Source organism: Entelurus aequoreus, linkage group LG11 (genome assembly GCF_033978785.1).
Source record: "Entelurus aequoreus isolate RoL-2023_Sb linkage group LG11, RoL_Eaeq_v1.1, whole genome shotgun sequence".
Lineage (NCBI taxonomy): Eukaryota > Metazoa > Chordata > Actinopteri > Syngnathiformes > Syngnathidae > Entelurus > Entelurus aequoreus.
In genome coordinates this window covers 50,026,449-50,041,730 of record NC_084741.1, presented here as the reverse complement: position 1 = coordinate 50,041,730, position 15,282 = coordinate 50,026,449, and the positions used below count along the sequence as shown (strand labels likewise).

General features: G+C 37.7%; 1 protein-coding gene across 4 annotated transcripts in view; it reads right to left on the bottom strand.

The window, feature by feature from the left end:
• The window catches only part of LOC133660202 (ankyrin repeat and IBR domain-containing protein 1-like), a 42,260-nt gene that overhangs the window by 13,777 nt on the left and 13,201 nt on the right, over nucleotides 1–15,282 (bottom strand). For all 4 annotated transcript variants that reach the window (XM_062063478.1, XM_062063481.1, XM_062063479.1 and 1 more), the window contains 10 exons: nucleotides 14,222–14,310; nucleotides 14,006–14,150; nucleotides 12,710–12,876; nucleotides 11,570–11,658; nucleotides 5,494–5,624; nucleotides 1,707–1,841; nucleotides 1,500–1,586; nucleotides 1,257–1,323; nucleotides 649–794; nucleotides 38–216 (listed from right to left, as the gene is read on the bottom strand). In XM_062063478.1, coding sequence (XP_061919462.1) covers nucleotides 38–216; nucleotides 649–794; nucleotides 1,257–1,323; nucleotides 1,500–1,586; nucleotides 1,707–1,841; nucleotides 5,494–5,624; nucleotides 11,570–11,658; nucleotides 12,710–12,876; nucleotides 14,006–14,150; nucleotides 14,222–14,310 — 1,235 coding nt within the window. The remainder of the gene's footprint in view (nucleotides 1–37; nucleotides 217–648; nucleotides 795–1,256; nucleotides 1,324–1,499; nucleotides 1,587–1,706; nucleotides 1,842–5,493; nucleotides 5,625–11,569; nucleotides 11,659–12,709; nucleotides 12,877–14,005; nucleotides 14,151–14,221; nucleotides 14,311–15,282) is intronic.

Genomic DNA, 15,282 nt, shown 5'->3' with positions numbered 1-15,282 from the left:
AGCATCTCATTGTGAGAGCTTTGCTGCTTCAAGTTACCTGCGTCTTGGGGCTTCAGGTGAGTCATTGGGGGCCACTCCTCTTGCTACTGAGGCCAGGAACTCTTGTCTCTTTTGCTGTACCAAACAGGCTGCACGAATCATCTTATGACGCGGAGTCCGCAAGTAAGGCCGGTTGACCTTTTGTGCAAGGTCTTCAGTTACCATCTCTAGGTCCGTCTGGGGGAACAACAAACAAAGGCTGGGACATTTTCTGAAAAACACAGCAACTCGTTTGATTTTACAAATTCAATTGTAGCTACAAAATAATTGTTAAGAATAAAAATACATTTAGAAGAAAACAATGTTAATTGATTTTAAGTTTATCAGAGGAAAAAACTCTATTCACCATTTATTGATTTGAAAATTATTAGAGAAAAAAGACGGCCAATTTTTTTTTACCCATTCATTTTACAGTATTGATTAAGATGTGTCCAAATTGTACAGTAAATACACGCTGTGCTTAAAATGTATCATGAATTAGTAGGTACATGCAAAGTGCATGTCGATCTCAGGCACGTTGTTAGTTTGGAAAGCTCACACCTCTAATGACTTATATAAAAAGCTTTGAACATTACCGGTAGTCTTTATTTTAGTAAGTGCAACTAAAACCTGCATGAGCTCATAGATCTCCTTCTTTGTGCTTTTGGGCTCCAAGAAGAATCCATAAGGATAAGAGCACTTGAGGATGCGGCGAGTCTTTAGTAGTTCCAGGACCGCATCTTCAATAAATGTAGTGTCAGGTGGGCCTCCTTCCCCTGAGAAAGAGTTAGACAACAAATATCACCTTTGCTATTATTTTTTTGCAATATATCCATACAGTGTCCTGTCACACCAAGTTAGTTTAAAGGCCTTGAAAGTAAGAACTTTATCTGCACAAAAAAAAAAAAAATCACACATCAGTGACTAATACATAATTATTACAATGAAATACAATCTTTGCAGCAAATGTGAATCGTGGAGACAGTCTGGGTAAAACAAAATTTAAATTGTATATTACTTTTATAACAATGAAACAAAGTCTACTTAAATTTAGACCAACTGATTGGTATCACCTACATGTACAGTTGTCAGGACACTTGAATTACTGCCAGTCAAAAAAAACAGTTGCAAATGTCAAAATGTCTGCTACACGATAACTATAACCACTCATATCGTTTTGTACTTCTAAAAGCTCAAGATGAGGCAACTTAATTAATATCACGACTGTTCAAACTTACTTCCACGCAAGGCCCGACTGAGTTGCTCCATTTTCTCTTTGGCTGTTTTTAACAGACGCTGCTCCAGCTATGTTGAAGAAGACAGTAGTTGTTGTATTATATGAGCGAATAAGTCAGCAATGTACTATACATGAGACAAAGCAGGAGCATACTGTAAGCTAGCATCACACATGTTCATGTATCAGAATATTGTACTGTATGCGCAGCATACAATGTTCCGGTCTCTGCAAGACCGGATTGTACCTGATAGCTGTGTTCATGGTTCTTGAAGCGTGTGTAGTAGTGCATGAAGCGGTCCAGTTCCTGAAAGCTCTTGTGTTTCTTCTCTGCCTGCAATTTAAAATTATATATGATTTAAACATTTGATGGATTTATTAGTTAAATAGAATTTTTTAATTTTTACCCACGTTAGGAATAGTTCATTTTTATCTGAATATTTTGTGTACATACTTCTTCAGTCATCTCCTTTGACTGCTCCTCCACCTGATGAATTACTTCATAGCGGGTGCAGCGATAGTAGCCTCCTGTGGACGAGCTGTGCTTTTTCCACTCTTCCAGACAGATCCAACAGAAGTCATACTTACACTACGGGGAAAATATGGAAATGTTAAAATTGAAGAAATGTCGGCTTATCTGTATCTCTGACATTTAAACCAGTTTATTGAAAGATCTGCTGAAAACCAATTGAGTTTCTTGTGAGCCTGTCCCTGTGTTTTAATTACATTAACGCCAAAAGACGGCGTCGATATTGTGTAAGCATGCACTTGGAAAGCTAAGAACAATTTAAAGATTAATTCTACATTTTTGGAAAACCATCAAAATTAAGCTTGAACTTTGTGAAAGCGTATTTTCCTGTGCTGTCAGAAGCCATTCCCTCTGGACAATTGTCTCAACTTCAAAATGAATTCCTTAAAGCATTCTGCCACTTCTGGCACTCAAGGCTACATTGGAAATCAGAAACTCCATCTGGCATTGTAGAACAACAAAACATTACAGCCCCTTCAATGCAGAGCCTATTTGAAGGTAAGGGATCGATGTTCTAACACTACAAGCACTTGTTAGAATGAAAATTTAGCCAGAGCATCAAAATACTCTTCGTAAATGACACTTAATGGAAGAAAATAAAAAATACAAGGTTGGGGGGGTTTATGAGTAAGACAAAGGTGGCATGGAAAGGACTGACACAATTAAAACAAGCAAGAGACACCATTTGAGGAGAGGAGACATCAGTGAAAGAGAAAGTAATCTTCCTTAGCAACACAATTCCTTGTTTCCAAGCAACACATGAGAAGCTATTTCTTACTCTGTAATAACAGGTGAAGAGACTGAGCTGTCCATGGCCTCTGAGCTCTGGACGGCGGCACTATTTCTACTGAATTAATCTCAATCTCGGTCAGTCATCTTGAAACAGGATGGAGACAATGACAAGAGACAAGAGACAAAAGTGGCCTGGCTGCATGACTGCACTGAGGTTCATTCATGGCTTGGCTTCCAGCAACAAAGATAGAAACATATATCACTGTGCCAATAGGATTCTGTGTGTTGCTGGTCTCACATTTCCTCTACTACTGACTAGTGTATTTTCTCTCAGTTACTTCTGTATTACTTCTTATATCCATCTCAGGAAGACACAAAGCCTTTGAATAACATAAAAGTAATGGCGTCCCTGCTTTTTGACTTTTAGTACGAGATAATGAAAGGACCATTTGTTAATAAAAGGCATTGGATAGGCTTAAATGCAATTATAATAAAAACATATCTAAAGTAAAGTATATGAAAAGCAACCCATCAAGTATCAATGCAGCCTATTTTATTTAAGGTTATGCAAGCCTATTCCAGTTGACCTGTAGAGAAAGGCAAGGCTTGAAAGCACACCTGTCAATTACAGGGCTGAATTAAAAACAATGGGGAAAAGAAAACTGCCAATTATGATGTATAATTGCAAGCACAACTTGTCATTCATAGAATTAATTGTATATTTTTTATTTTAAAAACTGCGTAAACAAATATTATGCAATGAGTACTAAAAATGGCCTAACACCTAAAGAAAACACAATGTTAGATCCTTTAAAAATAGAACAAAAGCAGTGAAATTCTTAGTGGACCAAAATGTGGGATATAGCAGGCCTTAATTGTGTTGAGACAACAAGCTCCAACTTGTATCCTTTGTATGACACCCTGCTCTGTCTCACTTGCTCAACACTTTTCACACATTTTGAGCTGTAATGTCTATGTGGTAATAAGATTTGGACACAGTGTATTATGGGTAATGGCAGTCAGGTATGGTGGAATGGAGCCACACAGTTTTTTGACTTTACTCTTATTATAACACACTAGCTTTATTTTCGCTATACATTTTTTTTTTTCCACATCGTTATTGTTTGACATTTTGGAATTAATAAGTTCACAAGTAAACGATACGCAAACGAAGAGGAGCCTCTGGAGATTTTCTTTTGTTGTTGCTGCAGCAAGCGGGAGCAGAAAAAAGTGGAGGAGCGTCAAGGTAAGGCTTAATTAGGAAACTACAAATATATGATATAGACTCTAAGGATGCATTGAAATTAAAATGAAAACCGAAATAAATTGTTGCGCTAATTTTGTATTACCATTGCATTTATGGCTATGTCTGTGTACTAACCTCATTAAAATCAAGGCGTTGCAACTGCAAACTAATATTCATCCTTCAAAGAATAAAAAAAATCATACAAGTATGAAAATATTTATTTACTAATGGTATTCAAATAATATAAAATATAAACAACACAATATATCTTATAATAATAATAAAATAATAATGCTTTGTCCAAATGCTGAATGAAAAAGTCAACAGGGAAGCATAGAATAGGTTGTTCTATCTACGGCAGCAACACAAGACAGTCATTTAAATGCTCGCCCTTTGGACGCTCAGAGTCTCCGGGAGTCTATGGACAGTGGGATGGCCTGGACACTGGGCTTCCGCATGATTGGTTGATCCGTCTGAATCCCTTATTGATTGACAGCTAAATGAGGGATGCAGCAATTTTGAAACATATACCACAACAGGAAAAAAATTCAAGATTCAATCCGTTGTTCCGATCCCTTGTTCCGAGTTGATCGGAACACTTTTCTAATCCTTTTAGTGACTTGTTTTTCATTTAAAAACGACTCACAACAAAATCTAGCACATTTTTCTGGTGTTTTGGAGGCTGTACTTGTGTCTAGAGACTAGTGTCCGCGATGAGTGGTGCTGCGAGCCACCACCGTCCCAAAGCACTGACCGGCGGTCACCCGGTAGGTTGTGAGTTCAAACCTCGGCCGAGTCATACCAAAGACTATAAATATGGGACCCATTACTTTAACTTAACTAGCCTCACGCAGAAGCCCCAGATGGCGCTTTCGCTCACTCAAAGACCAGCAGCCGCCAATGCGCTCTTGATATTTCCACATTGCCTGCTTTGCTGACCTATGTCTGGGGTCTATCACGGATATATTGAAGTATGTCCGCATCGTTTCCTCTGCTCTAGACAATCACATACTTCTTCCTTATGTCATCACAACATTCTTTTGGCAGTGCCGTTTCGGTGATGAAAGTCTTTCCGATACCTTTTTTCTGTGGCCAAAATTTCACTGCGTCACTAGTAGATTTATTACACAGAGTGAACAATTTCAACTCTTTACTTCTCATAGTTTGATGATTGAGAGATTCAAATTTACAAAATTCAGTGTCTCAGAAAACAAATTAACTCAGAACACCTGCAAATGTTTCCTGAGGCTTTAAATTGACTCTGAGTCTCGGTCAGTAGGCTACACTTATAATGAGGCAGACTGACATGTCCAGTGGATGTCATTAACATCTTCCACGAGATGTATATGTACAAAAATACTGTAGTTAATTTGACGGAGCTTGTAGAGATGCTGGTCTGTGTCACGGTTCTCTGCCTGCCAATTTTATTATTTATTTAATATTTAAATTAAAAATGTGAAATAAAAGTTAGAATGTTAGAAATGTAGTAAATATACTGCTGTGTATGATTGTAGGTCCTCACATTAATATGAACATTAACACCTATCTGATTTAAGCCGTATTGCTGAGCACTTATCTAAATAACACATTTTGCAGCTGGTAGTAAGAGATTTTTAAAGTGGCAATGATGTTTGTAGAGCATGTCATAAATAACTAAACATAAACATAATACTCGGAACCAAGACAAAAAAGGTGTGTGTCTGAAGATGTGTGTGGGGTCTCAGTTCAACTTACCTTTGCACACTGCATGTGGTTGCAACCCTCATTTTTCTGAATTGGAGATTTGCAATTGGCACAGGGTTTGGAGTTTGTGAGCAACCACAAACAATTGGCTGCATCCTCATAAGCTTCACCCACACCAGCCACTTGAACAACAGAAGAACAAATAGAAACACGAGTCAATGAAAATTGCTGCAATGAATTCCAAGGCATCCAGTCTACAGTATTTGACGATAGCGTTAATACACATAAATTGCACATTGCACAGCTAGAATAGATACATCTCTGATGCGTTGAAAGCCACAATGAAAAGATAAACAAGACACAAAATGGAAATTGGATCAAAAACTGAATGTAGGTTGTTTCGACAAGACTATTTTAAATAATCTTAGATATCATTCTCAAAAGCACTTGTTTTCACAGAAAGCCTTTTTTTTTCAATTACAGTTTATTGTACCCACAGCAATGGCAGAGTTTTCCTCTCCTACCTTGGTGTAGTCTATAATCACGATAGATTTAAAATACCAGTATAATGTAGGGTTGAGTTGAGTTTGAGTTTATTTCGAACATGCAAGCATACAACATGATACATCACAATTTCCAGTTTCTCTTTTCAACATGTTCGAAAAGGAGTAGGAAGAAGCAGAGCTTATTTAATCCTACCCCTTTTCTTTTACAGAACAGTTGATAAAACTTTTGTTCACTTCCTGTTCTCAATTTATTCACAATATACTCCATAAGTAATCATAATATAAATAAATAATAATTGGTGAAGTAAGTTACATTTCATATGATGAGATAAGTAAGATTATTTTAAGAGTGAAAGAATGCATGCATTAAATAAATTCAGAATGTTTATCATGGTTCTTCTTCTTTGTACTTTGTAGACACTAAGTTTGAAGAGTTTCTTGAAGTGGATCATATTAGTACATTGTTTGATTGCTTTGCTTAATCCATTCCATAATTTAATTCCACATACTGATATACTGAAGGTCTTAAGTGTTGTACGTGCGTACAAATGTTTTAAATTACATGTCTCTCTAAGATTATATTTCTCCTCTTTTTTTGAGAAGAATTGTTGTATATTCTGGGGTAGCAGGTTATAGTTTGCTTTGTGTATAATTTTAGCTGTTTGCAAATTCACTATGTCGTGGAATTTCAGTATCTTTGATTCAATAAATAAAGGATTTGTATGTTCTCTATATCCAACATTATGTATTATTCTAACTGATCTTTTTTGTAACACCGTTAATGAATAAAGTGTACTTTTGTAATTATTTCCCCATATTTCTACACAGTAACTCAGATATGGTAACACTAGTGAGCAGTAGAGAATATGAAGTGATTTTTTGATGTTTTGCTTTATTCATTATTGACGTGTTTCTTGCTACTTTATGTTGTATATTTTTAACGTGAGATTTCCAGTTCAATTTATCATCAATCATTATACCTAGAAATTTTGTTTTGTTTACTCTTTCAATTTCTATTCCGTCTATTTGTATTTGTGTTTGACTTTCTCTTCTACTGTTACCAAATAGCATTATTTTAGTTTTACTGAGATTCAACGATAGTCTGTTTTTGTCAAACCATCTTTTTAATTTGTTAATTTCTTCTGTTATTATTTGTATTATCTTCTGTGTGGGTTGTCCCGATACAAATGTTGGTGCCGGTCCAGGTACCAAAATATTAATTAATACTTTTCACAGTAAAGAGGATCACAAAAAAAAATTCATTTTTGGCTTCATTTTAACAAAAAATGCCATAATCTAGGATTAGGTTGGAATAGAATAGAACGCTTTATTGACATTACGCTTTATGATTAATGGTTGCCACTCTTGGTTTGTGCTTTAAGACAAACACAATCCTTCGTAAATACTTAACAATACTATGGCTGAAACTACAGATAAGACATGTAGCAGGTAAAACACACATTTTTAAAGATAATACACAAATTGTAGCAATTTGTTACAAAACTCAGTCATTTCACAAGCATTAGTTTACGTTATGTGGGCGGTTTTAACTAATATTTGGCATCAGGCCAAGCAGCTGTGTGCATGTCTACGTAACTGTATTTGCACAACTGGGGAGCTAGTTAACAATATTACCTGTCTATCTGATTGCTTGTTATTTAATTGATTAGCAAAGATTGTAATACTTTAATCATGCCACCATTGGCGAGACATGTTTTAAAGCAACGCTTGCAGTGTGGCACTTCCTTGTTTAAAGCATAATCTTTATCGATAGTTTTGAGGCCCAAATACCTTCATATTGCACTTTTCGCACCCTCTTTATTAACCAGTAGAATTGCCTTTATTTGCAATTTTTCTTCTCCTTCTTCTCCATGCCGTTTCTCCTTGTGTGCTCTGTAAGTGTGTTCGCGCTGACACACTTAACATGCTCCTCCGCTCTGTACGTCGCTGCTGTTTTTAATTCTTTAGTACCGACCGCGGTACTTTTAGTACTGGTATACCGTACAACCCTGATATAATGGAAAAACAAGTTGCCTCTATATTGAAGCAATTATCATGTATATCTGATTCATAACACCAAAATACTTACAAAGTTTGCAAGTAAATAGATATGATCAAAATAGTATGAATCTCACTGAGATTCCCAAGCCATTTTGAGAGACAATGAGCAGGCCAGTCACGTGATCCGTGACGTCACCAGGAGGACCAGTTTCCTTCGCCACTGACAACAACACTACTACGATAATCATGCAGACTTCATGAGAGACAACAAAGACTACTTTGGGACAAATGATAATCCAGAACCTTATATTTTTTAGCCTTAATATAAAGAGGATGATCTACAAGTTTTAGAAGTTGTGTGCTAAAAAGATCCAGCTTTAGTGAAAGAAAAAGCATCATGCAGCAGTATTGCTAAGTGCTAAACACAAAAAACAAGCTATCAACATAATAAAATGATCACTTACTGTATCATGTTTTCTCTCACTGGAATGTTTTTATCTTCAGATGAAGAATTAATTATAATCCACACTAAGGGTTAAAAAAAAAGTTGCAGCAGACTCTCGCCTCCGGTTTTGTAGTCTTGCTCTCCATCTCCGGATAAAAGTGGAGTGTCACAGATAAGGAAATTCAAATTCTCGGTAATGGATAAATCTTACTGTTGCCCAGGTGAGAGGTATTGTTTATAATCTAAAATTAACTTTCACCAGCTGAGACAAGATCTGCACTGCAGCAGTACCCCGGCCGGCTTAATAGAAGTATAGGCTAGATAGCTCTTATCAATGCGCCCCTAAAAAGTGTGTCTGCGTTAGCGCTTATAATAACAATACCGATCATATTTGGTTAACATTCAAGTCACGACATATGAATTCAATATTGTTGGCGGGTTTTGGGTGGTTATTTAGAGGGCTTTGTAGGAGAATTAAAAGAGTCCCCGTTGACTCAATTGTTAACGGGCTTATTTATTTACGATTTTTAATGCAATAAAAAAATAAAAACATATGTGTTCTTGTCTTACATAGGGATTGTGAATGATAAAAACAGCACATCTCTTTCCAATTTTTGCATATTTCTAGTATCACTGATCTGCTGATGTGGTCAGAGTGCAGAGGACTTTCCCTTGTGATGTCATCCAACCCCGAATCTACTGAAATTGCCAAACACATTGAAAGTGGAATATTCAAAATAGCTGTTTAAAATTGGGGCATTGTGTGGATGTTTAGATGGTATGTTTACATACTTTGCGGATTGTAGATACAATTGGGCATGGATACAATGAAACACAATTCAGCATATTAGGTCAACATGTTTTTTCTATTGTACTGGTACTTTAAGTAGTTTATCTGTTAGTTAAAACGGCATACACCACTTTTGAGTCAATACAATATCCAAAACCCCACATGTCGAAACCATCTTCTACAAAAAAATTAAAAGGTGCCATATGTAATCATTTCCTGTCAAGTCATCATTAAATGGCCCTGATGTGTCAAAAGGCATTAATAAATCATGTTCTTTTCGAATACCTTTATAACTGATAACGGTAGTTCAGCCGGGATATGCTAATTTCAAAACTACATTTAAAGCCCCGAAATCTTATCGTTTTCATTTCGATTTCCCGCCCTCCACCGTTTGACCAATTAGAAAGTCTGTGAGTGTGTCACATCTAGGTTGCCAGTTACGCACCGCCACCTTCGTCTTTGTCTCGCTACTGCCACTGGTAAAGTTACTAAACATGTCAGACCTTAGTAAATCTAAACGGCGTCGTTACGATTCTTAACTTATTCATGACAAAGCCAGGAAAAAAACAAAGATTTGTATCGGGAATGCGTTTGTAAGATGGAGACGATTCAAGGCGGAGAAGATTTTTTTCATCTGACGCCAAACTTGCTAGTTTCCTCCTTGATAGGTAAGTAAGGCTTTTGCGTTTTCTTATTACCGTATTTTTCGGACTATAAGTCGCAGTGCGACTTATACTCAGGAGCGACTTATGTGTGAAATTATTAACACATTACCGTAAAATATCAAATATTATTTTGCTAATTCAATATTATTTAGCTCATTCACGTAAGATTTCATCGGATTTAGCGATTAGAAGTGACAGATTGTTTGGTAAACGTATAGCATGTTCTATATGTTATAGTTATTTGAATGACTCTTACCATAATATGTTACGTTAACATACCAGGCACGTTCTCAGTTGGTTATTTATGCGTCATATAACGTACACTTATTCAGCCTGTTGTTCACTATTCTTTATTTATTTTAAATTGCCTTAATGTCTATTCTTGGTGTTGGGTTTTATCAAATAAATTTCCCCAAAAAATGCGACTTATACTCCAGTGCGACTTATATATGTTTTTTCCTTCTTTTTATGCATTTTCGGCCGGTGCGACTTATACTCCGGAGCGACTTATACTCCGAAAAATACGGTAATTGTAATAATTGGAAATTTACATTTTGTGTGTAAACTATATTGTCCAAGTCTATGATCTCATCTAACAAAGCAAGTATGTTCGTGCAATGAATGCTTAGCATGCTAGCCCGGTCAATGACACATCGACATATAGGCTAATGGGGGAAATATATGCCCGTTAGCCTGTATGTCGATGTGTCATCCAACTGACAGGGCAAAATATATTTTCTACAAATAAAACCTATGTGGATATAGGTAGCATCAGTGTTATTTCGTTCTCAATATGCTGATACGCTGAGGAAATGGGTTCCAATATAAGCACGGCTAATTGCGGTTTCTGATACTGCATATGCATCAGGCACATATGGGGTGGTATTTGATTGGCACAATATAATGCATAACATGTAATGATTTTCTACTTTTGTGTATTGTCTATATGATTTATGCATAACGTGGTTTTTGCGTAACGTCGGTTGGCTCATAGAATCGCACTCTGCACTGAAAGATGGTGATGTGCGTAAATGGAAGGGAACGCAGTGAGTCAGGTTGGATGCAACATGGAGTTATGCTGAACGAAATGTGGCGGTAATTTTACTGTTGGCCTTGGCTTGACATCAAAGTAGGCCTATGCGATATATAATATATAATTAAATAATTATTTTGATGGTGGTCCGTGCGGTCAAACTACGGTAGACATTTTAACAGGGTAATACCAACAATCTGTCCCAACGAAAATATTGCTGCGTAACTTTACAAATACCATCTTAATGGTATAGCTCGGTTGGTAGAGCGGCCGTGCCAGCAACTTGAGGGTTGCAGGTTCGATCCCCGCTTCCGCCATCCTAGTCACTGCCGTTGTGTCCTTGGGCAAGACACTTTACCCACCTGCTCCCAGTGCCACCCACACTGGTTTAAATGTAACTTAGATATTGGGTTTCACAATGTAAAGCGCTTTGAGTCTCTTGAGAAAAAAGTGCTATATAAAAAAATAATGTAATGTAATTTTGCAAGAAGCATAAACAAGAGAAACCTACAGTGTTTTTCGCGATTGCCCTTTGAAGTTCCTTGGGGTAGGATTCGGATTCGGCTGCGTATCTGGCAACCTCGGTCATGGAGAATGGGAGGGGACTACAGAATTTTGACCGTGATTGCAGTACCTTTTCTGGCCACATTACTACATATGGCTCCTTTAAATACCAGCAATACTCACGTTCTTCAGGTTTCATCTCACTGACTTTTTGTAGCCACAACTTCCAAATGTCACAGTCACAGGGCTCATGGGCTTCACCTTGACACTCCCTGGAATACAAACTAGTATCATGCTTAACATAAAGAAACTATCTTTTAAAGATCAATTCTAGTATGTTTTCAGGAAAATTAGGGATGTTTCGATCTGCTCTTGATTCTGATACCAATTATCCATTAATGAGATCGACCAATGCCAATACCGATCACATGTATTACCTGTATATTTTTCAATATATTTATGGTGAGTGCTATTGACAGTTTAACAATATCAACACAATATTTAACCTAGTTCCTTTTTATTGTGTTACATACAATTGTTTGAGTGAAGCAAAGTCAATAACAGACAATAAAGAAAGCAAAAACTACTATCTAGTACTTTCTAATCCTTTAACTTTAGCCTTTAATTTATGTCTCGGGAATTATTCCCTGGGTTCGTTAACTTAGCTATTAGCATGCCTGCTCCTGGTTATCTCTCAGTGTTTAACATGCTTAGTTAGCCTGGTTCTCCAGTGACAATTATACTTGATAATGATACTTATGATATTAAGAAATGAATTTTATTTGATGTATTGGAACGTATTATTAGTTTAGGGGAGTGTTTCTACATTGTGTATGGAGATATATTAGTTTCTAGCCGCTCGTCAGCCAGAGTGTATCGGCATTTGTGATCGGCATTAAAATGTTTTAATCGACAATGGTCGATCACATGCTTTTTCCTCAAAAATCAATATTGAAAATGTTTGCCAGGTTAGAATAAGAGTTTTTCCACAATGACAGAGCAACATTTAAAACACATTTGTAATTCCCTGTTGTGTACATGTATATTCAATTGCTTCAAAATGTTTGGTTTTGTAGGCAATTAAGACAAGAAATACAGAAACCCTACTAGACATTGTGTAGAAGTAATGACCTACACGTGTGTGTCTGAATTGTCTTTCATGCTGCTGCACTGGGTACAAAAAGATTTCCAGCTTTTTTACTCTAACAGCCCAGATGGACTATTAATTTGCAATTAATCAGGAGGTAATTATATAATTAGTTTATAATCCTGTGATTAACTAAATTGTATCATATCATATGTGGTTGCACAGTGATTACAGACCAGCAAAAGAGGTGTCCCTTGCCACAGTCTACAGCAGGAGCTCGGAGCAATGGAAAGCTGAGAGAGTCTGAAGTGGATGCTCCGGGGCCGTAGGTCTTCAGCCGCACTGCCCTTTCACAGCCAGCCTCTGGACACCACCGTATTGCTGGATTGTTTTCCACAAACGCCTGGCAATAGAAAAACAAGAGTCAGAACAATATTGAAATTAATAAATGTATTGATAAAATATATGTAGTTAAGACAAACAACTGTTATCACGCTTTGAACAGTTTTTATAAGCATCATAAACAAATACCAGTCCTAGTAAACACTTAATAGAATAATAGAATGTGATTACATTGTGATCTGAGTCATAAACTGTCATTACTCCAAACATTGTCGTTTATACAATATAATAATTTTATTAGGTCTTTTGATATAGCCAACACATAAATGGTGTTCTACTAAACAATATAAATTGCGAAAAAAAAATGTATCTTCAATGTTTATTTTAAATCCCACTGAATGTCATATTCACGGGTTGGGGAGGAGATCTTGCCCCAAGTGGAGGAGTTCAAGTACCTCGGAGTCTTGTTCACGAGTGAGGGAAGAGTGGTTCGTGAGATCGACAGGCGGATCGGTGCGGCGTCTTCAGTAATGCGGGCGCTGTATCGGTCCGTTGTGGTGAAGAAGGAGCTGAGCCGCAAGGCAAAGCTCTCAATTTACCGGTCGATCTACGTTCCCATCCTCACCTATGGTCATGAGCTTTGGGTTATGACCGAAAGGACAAGATCACGGGTACAAGCGGCCGAAATGAGTTTCCTCCGCCGGGTGGCGGGTCTCTCCCTTAGAGATAGGGTGAGAAGCTCTGTCATCCGGGAGGAGCTCAAAGTAAAGCCACTGCTCCTCCACATCGAGAGGAGCCAGATGAGGTGGTTCGGGCATCTGGTCAGGATGCCACCCGAACGCCTCCCTAGGGAGGTGTTTAGGGCACGTCCGACCGGTAGGAGGCCACGGGGAAGACCCAGGACACGTTGGGAAGACTATGTCTCCCGGCTGGCCTGGGAACGCCTCGGGATCCCCCGGGAAGAGCTAGACGAAGTGGCTGGGGAGAGGGAAGTCTGGGCTTCCCTGCTTAGGCTGCTGCCCCCGCGACCCGACCTCGGATAAGCGGAAGAAGATGGATGGATGAATGTCATATATATTCTGTCTTGAAGCTAAACTGTAGAAAAACAGTTCTGTCTCTGTGAAAATGATTTTACTATTTAGTAATTGAGGCTCTTTAGAGGAAGTTTCAACTTTGGTGCATCTGTACACCTTGATGTCAAACTGGAGGTAGCGTTTGTCCATCTCTCTGGACACCACACTCTCGATGACTTCCACAGGAACCAGCTGAAGGCAGTCAAAGGCTGGACAGAGGATGTTGTGAGCCTCCCCCTCTTGGATCTTTAGATTCAGAAACCTGTTGCACACAATAAATATGGACAAAATGTAATATCAGGTCAATGCAAAAAAAATATGTAAACCACATACCCTTCCCAGCACGCTCTGCAGAAATCATGGCCGCAGGACATGTCAACAGGTTCTTCAAAGACTGAGATGGAAGACATGCAGATTCCACACTGTAAGGGAAGAGAAATAACATTATTCCTCCAAAGGACCACCGAGTGGCTAAATCAGAAAAGTAGACATTAATTAAAAAGCCATCTTGAAAACCTGCATATAATTTCAGAACGAGAATTGGCAACTATTTTGTTATCAAAGTTATTTCTTCACACCTCTAATACAATGAGACACAAACACAGCAATAACTTACATAAGACATATAAAACAGACAGTGTACTTTAACAATTTCAGTATTGATTTGTGAAAGAGCAGAATGTGATCTAATCAACTGTAACCTTTAAATGGGCTGTTGGAGTAGCCAGTGTTCGATTGGCACTGTTGGCAAACGATATGTCTCACAAACATAACCTGCAACTTCTGGTAAAAAAAACTAGTGAAATTAGGTCTGTTAACTCAAGAGACGATTCAATGCCGGTTTAGTTCACATACTGAATTGCTTTATTGATTAAATGCTTTCAAGAGCTTACGTTTTCACCCATGTGAGGTGTTAACGTCATGGAAGACGGCTAATTTAGAGTTTTGGTGATATGTTATAATTAGGGATGTGCCAATCAAACGGGCACAAATCAGTATTGGGACTATTTTCTTACAAAACTATCTGATCGCCTTTGGCGATTAATGCCCTTCAAAGCCGGTCCCCTCTGTCTAATTTTGTATTTATTTTCAGTCCCCCTGGCAGACAAGCTAGCAGCTTTGCTTATGTCCATGTAGTGTGGAGAAGCTCCCCTGAATTAACAATAATCCCCTCTATTACAGCAAATAAACTGCATTTCTTAATATTTTAAGTATCATTATCACGTATTATTATGAGGCTAAACATGTTACACCCTGAGAGCAAGCAGGAGCAGGTTTGCTAATAGCTAAAACTAGTTGATACGCTAGCAAGAAACAACAGAAAAAATAAGTGCTAAATGGAATAGATGGGACCACAATACAGCAGTAAGTAAGCAGTTATTAGCATGCAATTA